A 14,746-nucleotide genomic window follows, 5' to 3' on the forward strand; every position below is an offset into this window, starting at 1 on the left:
TACAGATGATAAAACTACTATTCTTACTTTGTATAGCTCATCGCAATCGATACTTCGGCTGTCGGGCGAAACTACTTTTTGTCGCACGAAGAATTAAAATAATATCGTGTGCAGTTCAACACTACTCCCATTTCTCAATTTTTCCTGTTTCCTGGCTCTTGCGTTTCCCGGCTCTTACGTTTTTTTTTTTACGGTCCCGTGAAAAGCGTAACAGCGGGGTGCTACTGTATTCGCATTCGCGCTGACTACAAGTGCACTATAATAACAAGGCCGTGCGCCCTGCGCGTGTAATTTAGGACATTAATTAATAGGACAAGTGTAATTTTGGTGCGGATCGCATGGAATATCTGGGATTCCTTATCGATGCCTGTCACGGTGCGGCATAGTTTCGAGTTAGCGACACGCCGATTAACGGGCGCCATAACGTGGTGGGTGCGGGAACGGCAGAGCAAGACAGGTATTGCCAGTAACTCGGGCAAGCGGCCGAAAAAAGGGAGATTTAGTTTTTTTGTTGGTGAGACCTTGACGCATACCCAGAGAGTTCTTTCTACGAACCCTTGTGTCTTCTCTGCCAAAGGGGCACAGCCAAGACCTTTGGGGAGTGTCATGAAATAATTAGGTGAACTGTCACCCATACCTGCCGTTCCCCAACCTAAGGAAAGGAGAAACTATTTACGCGCAGGTTTTAACCCCTGCTAATCAGTCTAGAAGACGAGCCTGTAATCTGCTGAGAAGCAGTCGAGGGGCAGGGCCGCCTGGGCCACCTAGCCACGTCGTAACTCCGAGTAACTAGTTGACGTACGAGACGACAAACCCAACGTCTGCAACGAAGCTCACGATAGTTCGCCTCAAGTTAGCTCAACCTGCTTGAGTGAAGTAGCCAGACCTTGAATCCCAGGTAACCCAGCCCAGCAATCGCATCCATCTCAACAAGATCAGCTCGCCGGCATTCTTTGGGAAAGCTCTGCGTGCCGACTTCACAGTTTATGGACTTGCTGCTGTTGCCCGGTCACACGGCCACACGTATGACATTGTTTTCTTTTGAACTTTGTTTTAGTGAACTACTGTTAAGTGTATTCTTGTAGTATAATTGATCCGGGCCCTGTTTCATTTTTATATCCACTGTTAATTGCGCGTCATATTTCTTTGTCGTCATGTTCAGGTGTTAGTTGTGTTCTTTTTATTATTTTATTTAATTTGTGTATCGTTGTCAGTCAATGAATATCTTGTTTTTTTTTTGTTTGTTTTTTTGTTTATTTCCGACTCTGACTATTTCACTGTGTTCGCTTGAGTACGGAACGACCAACCGGCTTGTATACCCCATCGACGACTTCACGCCAACGGTGAACAGGTGACAAGCCGTGACAATGCCGAAGGTGTTCATCCGACATCTAGCAAGAGACAGGCAATCATAAACGGGCCTCGCCCCACAAACAAAACCAAACTGCAGGCTTTTCTGGGGATTGTCAACTTCCACCACGCCTTCCTGCCCCACAAGGCAACAATTGCCGAGCTGTTACACTGCCTGCTGGACAAGCATGCAACCTTGGTCTGGAGTCAAGTGCAACAGAGTGCCTTTGTTGGTGTGAAACAGCTCTTGGCATCCAACCAAGTCCTTAAACATTTTGACGAAAGAAAACCAGTGATCCTTGCGTGCGATGCATCTCCATAGGGTATTGGAACTGTGCTCAACCACCCACTGCCAGACGCCAGTTGCGATCACCTTTTATTCGCGAACCTAGTCCGCTGCCGAGATAAACTACGCGCAGATCGACGAGGAGGCACTTGCTATTGTGGCAGGTGTGAAAAAATTCTACGATTACGTGTACAGCCGCCCGTTTCAGATTCCCACGGATCATAAGCCACTGCTCGGTTTGTTTGTTCCCGACCGCCAGACGCCACAAATGTTGTCGCCATGTATGCTGCATTGGTCCATTTTCTTAAACAGTTACCAGTACTTTATACTCCATTGACGTGGATGGCAGTTGGTCCACACAGATGGCCTCTGCAGGCTGCCTCTGCCGTAACTACAACAGGATGACCCCGAGCCGGCAGAGGTCGTTATGTTGTTGAATATGATTCCGGAGCCCCCGCTCCATGCTGCGGACATAGCCACCTGTGCTGCGAAAGATCACATCCTCTCCCCTGTGTTGAACTGGGCGTGGAAGGTCTGGCCAAAGGACCGTGTGAGCGCCGAATTCGCGCCATTAATTTCACGGCAACATGAACTGTCCATTCACAAGGGTTGTTTGCTGTGGGGTGATAGGGTGGTGGTGCCCGAAAAGTTAAGTTTCCATGTACTTGAAACCCTGCATGCAGGACACTCAGGCATCGTCAGGATGAAGGAACTCACTCGCAGCTACGTGCGGTGGCCCAGAATGGATGTTGCTATCAAAGAATGGGTTCGCCAGTGCCAGGCGTGCCAGGAGATGCAGCCAGAGATGCCACGGGGACTAGTCCACCATTGGGAGACCATCCGGACACCATGGACGACCACCTGGACGCCCCTGAAATGGCCCCGCTGCATGCCGATTTTGGCGGGCCGTTTCAGGGGCAGACCTTCCTGGTAGTGGTTGACTCATATTCAAAATGGCTCGAGGTCATTCGGGTGTCATCGATGACGTCACTCACCGTGATTGGTGTCCTGGGGAGGCTATTTGCGACCAATGGACTGCCGGACACAGTTGTCTCGGATAACGGAGAACAGTTCACGTCCCTCAAATTCAAGAGTTTTCTGAATGCAAATCTGATCTGTCAGGTTACATCGGAACCCTTCCACCCCATCACGAATGGACAGGCTAAGAGAATGGTGCGAACGACCAAAGAAGCCGTTTCGAATCATCCACGGGAACTGAAACAAGCGACTGCCTGATTTCATGCTACAGCAGCACATAACCCTGCACACGGCCATAGGTCGTTTGCCAGCTGAACTTTTAATGGGCCGTCGGTTGTCAACTATGCTGGACCGGCTGCATCCGGACAGGTCATCCTGGCTGACAGAACCTGCGCCAACCCCGCAGACGTTCCAGCCAGAAGATTTTGTCTTCACACGCCAATTATAGTCGGGGCCCGCCATGGATTTCAGCAGTTTTCTCAAGAGCCACGGGGCCGGTGTCATATGAGGTCGTGTTAGCGGATGTCCGAGTACTTCGCCGCCATGTGGACCAGTTCTGGCATCGGATTGGCGCGGCTACCACGACACCGGAACTGGCGATTGCAGAACGGCAACTAGAGAGCGAGCCTGCAGAGTTCCAGGCAACCAATCGGCAGAGCAGCGGAACTTCCGAAAACAGTGAAGTTACAGAACAGCAACTTGCAGAAGTTCAACTTCCAGACGGTGCGTCTGCACATCAACCAGTGTTGACCTAAGGAGTCGAGGAACCGGTCACGGAATCGAGGCAGCCGTCGTCCACCATCGATCAGCTGTGCTTGCGTCGTTCACAGCGAGTTCGTAATGTTCCGTGGAATTTGAGAGACTATGTTTTAGCATTAGTGGATTGTTAATAATGTTATGTCTAAAGGGGGAGGGGTGTTATGTTCACATGCTACAGCTGCTTGCATGCTGTGGCTGTAGTTTATGAAGTTGGCAACTTTGCTTGGTTTTGACTATGATATTACAAAAGTGAATAAAGAGCGGCCGCAGCAAGCGGCTGCGGTGCTCTTCAGTTGAGTCAAACAGCGTGTCAGTGTGACGTCGCTTCCCCGATACAAAAGTAACGGACACGTGGGCCATGTTTACACACAATTCCCAGTACAAGTGTGCTGATGGTGGCATGGCACATGTCAATACAGGCTTGCTTGCTTCAGTGCTGCATCCATTTGTACCTTATACTGAATAAGAAAGTGCAATAAGCACTTCAAAGCGCACAAGACTCACCATAATCTCGCATCCAGCCTGTATTGAAACTGCACTGTGCTGACACCAATACACCTAAATCTCAGATTAAATGTGAATGCACCCCGTGTGTTCGTTACAATATGCAGTTTAAATGGCCAATGTCGCCATCCGTCAATAACGAAAGTCAATCAGGCAGATGCCACTAAATTAGGAAAAAGCTCTCAGCTTGCCCCATTTCCCTTGGAAATCCCACGCAAAAGTATAGTGCTCTACAAAGTATAGTGCCCACAAATCACACAGCGATGGGTCTTACGTGCCACTGCTGCGTGGATCTCTTGCACATACTACCAAAGTGTGGATGCGGCGTGCTATGGCTTCTGACTGCTCGCAGAAACCTAAAAAGCCAATTGTGGAACCTAGTTTGAGAACCATACATTTAGAATAATCCTCCTTTCTCAAGGTTCTTTGAGCTTGTCAGAACAGCAATCCTTGTAGTATATAGATGCAGCATGTGCCATGCATTCAGTTTTATGAGCTGCTCACTTCCATCAGCTGCTGTGGCATCCAGGGTGGCTGTGATGGGGGTGCCATTGCTGGTGACGGATTCCCCTGGAAAAGGTCGGCAGGACTGTTGGCCACCTTGCTGGGCTCCATGGGCTGCGGCTGCGGCTGCTGCTGCTGCTGCTGCTGCTGCTGCTGCTGCTGCTGTTGCTGCTGCTGCTGTTGTTGTTTTTGTTGTTGCTGCTGCTGGTGCTGTTGCTGATGCTGTTGTTGCTGGCGCAGCAGGTTCTCCAGCTGTGGGTTCACCATGGGCTGGCTGCCCAAGTACAACAGCGGAGGCGGCTGGGGTCCTGCTGTAGGAGCAGCCATGGGGCCCACCGGGGTGGGCACAAAATAGTTCCACAGGTACGAAGGTCCCATGGCTGGTCCAGCCAGGGCAGGCCCACCAACAAAGGGCGAGGCCTGCTGGGCAGCTGCTGCCTGCTGCCCGCCACCACCATCAGCCTGATGGGGAGAGCAGGGGAGAAGAAACATGTCAGCGATGATTACACCTTTTGCACCCACGGAACACAAGTTTTCCAATATTTCTGGCCTCAGGGAACTCCAGTGGCTTTTCAGAAAATTGCAATAACTCCCCTTTCTCCCTGCCGTGTCCCTCTATCCAGATATGCATGCACTGAGCTGAGGTACAAAACCTTTAACCAAATCTTTATACTAAATCAAATGATTATGTGAGATTCCAAACACAAAAATAAAATTGATGACAGCTCACACTATGACTACAAAACTCTGCATCTACGTCTTCCAGCAGACCAGACAGTTGGGCTAGCTGGTAGAGCATTGAAAAGGGGTGAGGGATGTAGCACAGCTGAAATGATGTGAAATTTCACTTCAATGATAGAGATAAATTTCAAACAGTGCAATTACAGTAAAACACCATTAATTTGGGCTTATTCTCTGCTCCTCTCAGGCCCGTATGCATTATTTAACCTTTCTAGGGTCAATGACGTACATGTACGTCCTCCACGAACACCTTCATAATGGTCAATGACGTACATGTACGTCATCACTTGTACATTTAAAAAGCGCGCCTCTTTCGATCATTTGTTTCGCTTGGCATGTGCTGCCACTCGACGGAAACACATGGAATTTTTTACTTGCGCTAATGCCTCTCCGTTTGTAATTTTTTATTATTATTTTGTCAGCTATCGCTCACGCATCCGGGCGCGCGTGCGTGGCAGCGGCGGTAAGTTACGGTTTTCTCCTGCAGCGGCTCCTGCTTGTTGCACACGCTAAACTGATGGCTATCTAGTTTCAAATCTCTCAAAGGGTGACCGCTTGTTACTCGATCGTTTATCGCTCACCGCAGCGCGCTTACACCTGTTCCTGGGCGGGCGCATATATACACAAACGATGCTGCCGTTTTTGCGTTTACTTTTTTGGAGACCACAAAAGCTCTATCGCACCTTGTTGGTGATAAGACGAAGGCTTCTCACTTGTTTCGGTTTCCGCACGTGCACACAACCATTTTTCAGTGCGCTTGTCTTCTTATTCATGAATAAACATTGTGTATTTTACAACACAAACAATTTTTTTTGTCACTTTACTGTCACTCTAAAAATATTACGACCATTTTTTTTTAGAAATAGGTTCATTCGACGAATTTAAATCAGCAATAAAAAAAATCGACCCTGGGGGGTCACATTTGGCAAAAGAATTCGATCCTCAAAGGGTTAATAGAATCAAACTCTTGTAATTCTAACGTATTTGGCCACACATTGGTTAATTTGGATGATCCACGAAGTGTGGCAAGCGCACGGCACGCCAATTGTGCGACGCAAAAGAGCAATAACACCAGTAGTGCCCAACCAAAACAAAGTGACGGAGTCCGCATCGTTTCAGAGTCCACACTACTTACTGCTCGTCCCGATCATTTTTTCGCCACTGAGCTGGTCACCAACAGATCGCTCTTCCATCGCGATGAAGCTGGCACTCTTCATCCTCAACAGCTTCCACTGTGTTAGCGATATTGTGCGTGCAGCCACTGTAGTGAGTCAAAACAAACTACTGTTTGCCACACCTGCTGTGGACGAAACCGCGGCTGCTATCGACACGATCATGGATGGTGACCACGTAGTTCCTAATGCATGCGGCCGACGCGCACACCTAGTCTAAACGAAACTATTGTTTGCGCAATCAACGCGATCATGGATGGTGATCACATAGTTCTGAATGCACCCAGCCAACGAGTGCACCGAGTCAAAACGAAACTACTGTTTACCGCAACCGCTGTGGATGAGACCGTGATTGCTATTGGCACGATCATGGATGGCGACTACGCTGATGTGAAGAAATGTGGCTGACGCAGTGTTACGCGCGGCAGTAAACACAAGAATTAAGGCCATAAAGGCACAAATAGGCATGGAAGGTTCCGGTGTTCCTGCTGTTCACGTACAATTTCTGCTAATGACTATGGTGATGTGGACTCTGCCACTTTGTTTTTGTTGGACGCTAGAGCTGTTTTTGCTCTTTTGCGTAGCACATTTGCGGCGCTCCGTGCTCGCCAAACTCCGAGAGTTGTCCAAATTGGTGATACAAAACGTATTGGTGTGGCCAAATACGTCCAGATTAACAAGAGTTTGATTCTATTAAGTAATGCATATGGCAGCTGGGACCAGAGGACAGATCTGAATTATCCGATTTTCAGAATTAACGAGGGTTGAATTAACAAGTTTTTACTGTGTAGTAACAAGCCATAAAACCATTACTTTCGGTTTAGTAACGTGTCAGCCTACCAAGCTGAAGTGTGGCTGCGGCTGTGGTGGTGGCATTGGAGCAACCCCTGGGTCAAAGGTGAGAGGAGCAGCAGGGCCATTTAGGGGCTGCCCATTGGCTGTAGGAGGCAGATGGAAGCTCACACGGCTGCCACTGCTGCTTGTACGCCTGCAAATAACAGGGCGGATGTAAGGTGTTTGGCATCAGGATGCCTATTTATTTGTTAGTACCTCAAGGGTCCCACCAAAGGGACATTAAATGTTGGAAAAGATTTGGGGCTGGGCTTCACATGTACTATCGCGCTCAGTATGAGATACACCGCGAAAGCACGTGGCAAAAGTGCTAGTACACTGTAGCTCATACTCGAGTGCGATAGTGCACTGCTTAATGTTTCAAGAGTCTATGGAGGAATGCCAAAAAAAGAGAGATATACTATCCTGAAAATGAGAAATGTGAGCTTGGGAGATGGTATTTCTCGTGATCATTTTCACTACCTCTGCCAGTGCTGCTTCTATGATTAAAATCTATTCATCGTGCACAGCAACCAATCCTGGGCAGCATTATGCTCTTGATGAGTGCTATACGTTTTCAAAGTTGTAACCTTGTGATTAAGATCACTCTGAGCAAGTAACAAGGTTGGGAAGCAACACATTTTAATTTGATACCAAAGTTGGTCTTGAAATGCTGGACCTGGCATCATTGGCATTACCATGACATCATGAGAGAGCAAGATTTGCTCATGTCATGCAGCAGTAAGACTAGGTATGATGGCACTGCTTATAAATAAAAAGAAAACTCGAATGCTGCACATGTTTTTTCTGGCTGCACTCGCCTGTGGCAGTTACAATGACCACAGGAACGGAGCTAGCCAGTGTGCAACGTCATGATGCATCTAACTCCTTGGTACTGAAACTGGTTCGTAAAAACAAGTGTTATGGTAAATTATTTAGGGCGCTCTGGTGGTGCTTGCCAGTCATTTCTTTTTAAGGTTTAGAGAGTCTGGACCTTCATTTCACGCAAGAAAATAAGTTGAAAATATCATGTCAGTATTCCTTTAAAGTTTAAAGGGTTGGAATTTGGCTTGTAAGTGCACTTTATAAAGGCCTAGTAATGACTACGTAGGTCAAATGTTATAACACGATGTGTCATGCAGAGTAAAAAAGCTGGGAGAATAAACGGTTGTCTGTTCTCTGCTGCCTCATATCCCCCATCCACAACATCCATTGTGAAAATGTTTTACCATTGGTTGCACAGAAATTTGTGAGAGTTGGCAAATGCTATCAGAGACAAGGCGTGGAAATCTACCAAGGCCATGAGTGTCGACTACTTGCCCAGAAAAAAAAGAAAGAAGAAGAAATGCATGCCACTGTGCCACAGCAAACCAACAATCTCTCTCATCTCTCCAAAACTGTGTATTAGAAGTCAGGTGTGCATGCTCCAGGATTTAAGGCAGAGAGTTGGGCTAGTTGGAATTTAGAAAAAGACACGTTCCAGCACGTAAGAATAATGGAAAGAGGTGCAGAGACAAAAAGAACGACAGAAAAGGTAGAGCCCGCAGTTTAGGTATTTCTGCATCTTTACTACATATGTTTGCAGCAAAATGTGCACTGGACCACAAATTAGGAACAGTGCAAAAACATTTTTGACTAAGTGTAGTTTAGGGCCTCTTTATAGTGATAAGCAAGTTAGCAAGCAAAAAGTACTGATGTTCATACCGGATGTTTTTCTTTAAACTATACAGAATTTAAAAATTGTGGCAGATAGCACAACTCAAGCACTTGAGTTGGATTACTCAAAAAGGCAGACATAACTTGCATGGAAAATAGACTAATAGACACAGCTTGCAGCAGTGCAACTGTACATGAGACGTATGCCAGTAATTCCAATTTGTGCCAGCCAATACATACAGGTGTTTCCTGTGCGCACGTGGCAGCAGTAATGAATTGTGATGCTAGTAAGTATTTTCGCTCGCTCTTGGTTTCATATTTTTTTTGCAATGAAATATGGCGGTGCAGCTACATGAAGCTGTGATCTTTTTCAGCAGTATCAAGATGGCAGTGTTGTGTCAATATAAAGTCGCACAGTGGTGCGATGGCACCTCCCGAAGCCTGATTTTATACCATATTTTTGTTGACAGCACACCAAAAAAAAGTGCCATTTTCGCTAATTCTACTTCACTTCAGATTTAGTTCTGTGATTTCCCCACCTAATGAATACCTGAGGACTGCAGGAAAAAAATAAAGAATCTGAAACTTGGACTAAATCGACCATTGCCAGTTCCCCCTCTCACTGGGGTTGACAGTCAAATGAAGCAGTGGGCAGTAAACTGGAGCAGAGGGTGGAATTTACCCCGCCACCCACCGTGGGGAGAGCCCTGGGTTCTTCAGAAAGAAAGCTTCACAGCCTTTGGCATATAGATTTCATCAATGAAGACCATAATATCAGCAAGGCTTAGCCACAAGGCCTCTGATGCTGCTGCCGAGTTGGCTATGATGCAAGAAGCTTTTGCCTACATCCAAATATGTCCAGCTAAAGCATGGGCAATCTTCCAGACCCTTCCAGCAAAGTCGTGAGGATCCCCCATTATAATAGAAGTCTCGACTGACTCAGCCCAGTCACGAAGTATGAAAGATATGTGGGAATTCAAGCTCTTGCTGGGGTAAGGAGGTAAAAAGAATTAAAGACGAGGAAGTGAAGCATGATAAACAAAGGAAAGGAGAGTGTCGACAGGTGTTCAGTGTTCTGTTGCATGAAAGAGCTACTAATGATGGCAACAAGCACACGCAACAGATATCAAGGAGGAGAGAGTTCAATCTAGAGGTTCTTATGCAATACTAATCATGGTGCAGAGATGAGCTAGCTGGGAACTGGGAACTGCAGCTGTCAACCTCTGCCAAAGCTGCTGCATGGGAGGCAGTCAAAGCCTGCGGGATGCATTCAATGCATTGCTGACGATTTCTAGACACTGGAAGGATTGATTTAGAACCCGCCAGGATATAAAATATACAGTCAACCTACGTTAATTCGACCCTGACAGGACCATCGAAATTGGTCAAAATTATTCGGTGGGTCAAATTAAACAAGATGCAGAAAAAAATGGCAAAGCACACTGCTGATCCATTTGGTCGTACTTGCCCGATTCTAACACACCCTCGAATCTAATGTGTGCCCACTTTCTACGTGTCAAAAGTAGAAAACTAATGAATTAATGAATAAAATGATATTAAAGATCCTAAACAAAGTAGAAATCTAATGCACACTCGATTCTTTAGCGACAAAAAATGGCCAAGGGTGCTGCACAATGGCAGACAGTAGTCTTAAGTCAGCTTCGCTGCACATTTTTTTTTAAATTCAGCTTCGCCGTGGTACAGCCATGTTACATGGTAAAACGTACTCACGCTGCAAAGGCAGTTTTGGTTTTTGTATTTGATTCAGCCTAATTTTCTTCAAAAAAGAAAAGCCGTGCGTTAGAATCGAGTAACTACCTTAATCAGACATTGTGGGCTACCCTTATTGCTTGAAATGTTCTCTAGGGCAGGCCGAAAATAGCTGTTTCCGACGGGAGATGACGTGTGTTCAATGCCGTGACAGACGCTGTCACTAAAGGGGTCACTATTGGGGTCACCAAGGGGCCACACGCGTGCAGTTCAAATTACCCGGCGAAGGCCAATTTTAGGATCGAAATAACTAAAGTTTTGGTGCATAGAATAGTATGGGCGCTGGCTGGGACCTTCGGCTAGGATCGAATTAACCGGAGTCGAATCAGCGGAAGTTCAGACAGCTATTTGGTATTTCCTTTTTTTTTTTCTTTTTCTCTGGCAGTAAACTGCTCTTTTCAGTGTCAAGCCTAAACAATTATTAGGAAATGTCGAGGGCCCACCTCAAGCATTACTAGTTTTCGATACATGACAGGTGTCACTTGAAATGGGTGATCACTCAGATTCCAAATCAAAGTTCCTTTATGTGGCATGATTGGTACGCACATACAGTTTTTCAGCATCAAAGTGATGACGCTCTTTATGCCTTATCGCACGGTATAAGTGGTATGCACTCGAGACAGTTTTGCGATAATGCCCTCCATCACATGGAACAACTGATGGGCCTCCTGTGCAGGCCCTGAACCACTTTTTAACGAAGTGGAGAAATGCAGTTAAAGTTATAATAGGCTACAGTAAAAGCTCGATGATACGAATCTCACGGGGTCACGAAAAATATTCGTATTAGCCGAAATTCGTATCATCGAAACACAATTAAAACTACTGTCGAATCTCGATAATTCGAACTCGAAGGGGCCCGAAAATTTGTTCGAATTAAAAGGACGTATTTTTGAAGTATTCGTGCACCATAGCACGATGCACGAACGGTGCGAGTCGTGAAATATCGCGGCGCGCAAGCGCATAGCAAGCGCGGGCCACGAAACTGCCCACGCCGGCTAACGGTCGCTTCCCGATAACGACAGAAAACGAAGCTTCAGGGAGCGAGCGGGCGGCGCCGGCACACGGGTGCGCGCGGAGACCGTCGAAGGTGAGGGAGGAGGGCGGCAGGGAAGCGGATATGGCCGCGTCAACTCCGCCGCTTCGGTGGCTCCCCTCGCCCTCCCTCTCAACTCCCTCGTAGCTCTCTCACCTTCGACTCCGTGCGCACATCTCCGTGGGCGCCCGCCGCCGTGCTGGCGCCAGCTTATTTTAGCCGCCCCCTGAAGTTTCGTTTTCTGCCGTTATCGGGAAGCGAGCGTTTGCGGGCGTGGCAGTTTCGTTGGCCCGACTGTGCCTCCGCCGCTGCTTCCCTCTGCGCTGCTGCCGCAGCGTGCTAGGTCAACATGTGACAGAAAATAGAGGAGAAGGGTTCACTGCCATTTTATCCGCGTGGCTGAGACGAGACGTCGGCACTAGTGTGTGCTAGAATACGGTTGTCTAGAACACTCTAGTCAGCACGTACACGCTTGTTCCGGCGCGATGCAGAAACGGCGACCTTGCAATTTGAGAGAGGGGGAAATTTCCGCCGCGGGTTCGGGTTCTTTTTTTTCCCCCCGTTCCTTCGCGCGCGGCATTGAGGGGTCTCTCCTGAGCTTTTGCTCTATGGCGGTGTCGGAGCAATGCCGGTCGGAGGCGCCGCCGCGTTATTTGGCGCGCTGCTAAGAGCATTGTCGGTACACGGTATGTTCGAAGTAAGCGTGTTCGAATTAACGAGATTCGACTGTAGCTAAATTAAAGAGTCAGAGGTGAACTCACTCAGGCACATGTACGTAAAAAGCATTTATTTCTTGAAGCGCCACCGCTTCAAACTCTTCGCGCCCAGTCGCGGAGTCCGCGCTGTCCGGCGCCGCGCCTCCGCACCAAAAGAGGAGAGAAAGCGCGTGACTGCGCGCTGTTCTCTTTCGCGGCCGTCGGTGGGGCGGCGTTTATTCGTATCAACCGACGCAGGCTGAAAATCGATTCGTAACAACCGTTCTCTAGCACGTTGCAAAGTAATGGGGCTCGGCCGGGACCACAGAAAAATTCATATCATCCGGAAATTCGTATTAGCCGTGATCGTATCATCGAGCTTTTACTGTATTTCAGAAATACTTTGCCACAAAAAGTACTTCAATGTGTTCAGCAGAAGGGGAGTTATGGGCAATCAAACACTCCCTTTGCGGTGCGCTTCCACACCTTCTTCAATGCCTTGCACTGCGAAGGCTACGGCAGAGTGGGGCATGCCCACAACGCTCCGACTACTGCATGTCACCATGGGGTGCAGCTCAACTTTGATTTTGGATGTTCATATAGATGCTACTACTTCCGATTTTGGAGCCTACGATGCGCCAAACGTAACCATTACGTGGTTGTCCTCAGCGAGCCACAGTACGGTCAGCCAGTGGACTCATCATGGCACCTTGTGGTGACCGCGTTATCCACGCTACGTAGCAGACTGCAGCTACATGCAACTGTAGTGTGTATGCGCAGCGTTTTCTTAGTGCACAACAGGGCTTGAGTGTGTCCTCACGCTCATATGCTCCAGTCTGGCCGTGCTATGTCGTGCTGACCGGCTTTGTCCCGCACCAGTTTGACCGATGGATAGTAGCCACATCCAACTTGTGCATTTTGAAGCGCTATCAATAGCTCAATACGAAGCAAAGTCTGCCAAGGCATCTAACCAGGAGTGACTAAGAGTGAGGATGCGCTGGCAAGCGTGCGTGTGGTCTGACCTTAAGTTTTGCATGTTTCGAGGCTACTTGAGTGTTCAAAACGAGTTGAAATTAGTGAGACCCAATGGCTGCAGCACCGATAAGCAGGGTGGCCAAAGTTTATTTCCTATGCGGATGGCTGCGGTCGAGCGTGAGCCGACGATAGTCAGCTTCTTTCGGAAATAATTTATTATCGAAATGCGAAAGCAGATTTTCCCTTATTTCAGCCTGTTCATTAAACTTCGTCAATAAAGATACACAGTAACAGTAGGAAGAAGCGCACTGATCTAAACACCCTTGTTGATTGATGTCAGCTATTGGCCAATAGCAGCCACGTATGGGAATCTGCTATTATTACGAAATACAGTCGAACCCGGCCAGATATATCCAATCTGAAGGGATCACAAAAATGTTCTATATAAAGGTATGTTGATATATAAAATAATAATTTTATGCAAACAATTTCAAGGGGATTTTACTGCTGTTCGTTATAGACAATAATTCGTTATATGCATGTTCGATATATCCGGGTTCAACAGTAAAACGTCCAGAAAAGAGTGAGAAGCAGGCTTCTGTTAAAAAGAGAGTGTTTGAGAGAAAGGTGGCTTCGCGCTCCGCTTGCGAGCTCCATGTGCCGTGTACGACAGCGAAACATGGCTGAGATGTTAGTGCATATGCTATCCGTGGACTATGTTTTTTCACCAAGCCCGAGGGGTGGTTTGAGGCCCCTTTAAGCTCCAAGCTGATAAGGGTCTCGGTACATCACATGGGGTTAGTGCTGTATGCAGCCAGTTCTTTAGGACACCACCGATAACTGTGTCAAATGCTCAATGCTCTAGTGGCAGCAAACACCATAGGATAGCACGCTAACCCTAATTGTACACACAGTGATGTACACACACACAATGCACAATGGGCACCTCTCTCACCACACAGTGGTGTACGTGAGTTTCTGTTTTCTAAAAAAAATGGGCAAGTGCTTACGGAAAGTGCTGGTGATGCCAGGGTTTCTCATCAGCCTTGTGGTTGCTCTGACCTGGCATCTGAAATGAAACAGTGTGCATCTTGTGGGTTGATAGCATAAGCAGTGAGATAATGCAATCTATCTATCTATATCTATACATATATATATAATCATATCATAAGAAGCCAACAAACAGTGACACCAAGGACAACATAGCAGAAAAAACTTGTACTTCCCAATTGAAGTAAAGAAATGATGAATTAATGAAAATGAAAGTAGATGAAAAGACAACTGGCCGCAGGTGGAGAACAAACCCACGTCTTCGCATTACGCGTGCGAGCGTATGATTAATAAAAATCGGGCCCCTCGGTTCCCTTTCTTCTCGTTCATTATACTATATATATATCATAAGAAGCCTACAAACAATGACACCAAGGACAACATAGGGGAAATTACTTGTACTTACTAATTGAATTAAAGAAATGATAAATTAATCGAAATG

General features: G+C 47.1%; 1 protein-coding gene across 3 annotated transcripts in view; it reads right to left on the reverse strand.

Moving 5' to 3' along the window:
* Nucleotides 1–14,746, reverse strand: part of LOC119437041 (nonsense-mediated mRNA decay factor SMG7-like) — a 114,034-nt gene that overhangs the window by 34,340 nt on the left and 64,948 nt on the right. For all 3 annotated transcript variants that reach the window (XM_037704113.2, XM_049660242.1, XM_037704112.2), the window contains 3 exons: nt 14,265–14,323; nt 7,135–7,282; nt 4,382–4,843 (listed from right to left, as the gene is read on the reverse strand). In XM_037704113.2, the coding sequence (XP_037560041.1) occupies nt 4,382–4,843; nt 7,135–7,282; nt 14,265–14,323 (669 nt within the window). The remainder of the gene's footprint in view (nt 1–4,381; nt 4,844–7,134; nt 7,283–14,264; nt 14,324–14,746) is intronic.

This window comes from Dermacentor silvarum, chromosome 1 (genome assembly GCF_013339745.2).
Source record: "Dermacentor silvarum isolate Dsil-2018 chromosome 1, BIME_Dsil_1.4, whole genome shotgun sequence".
In the NCBI taxonomy this organism is placed as follows: Eukaryota; Metazoa; Arthropoda; class Arachnida; order Ixodida; family Ixodidae; genus Dermacentor; species Dermacentor silvarum.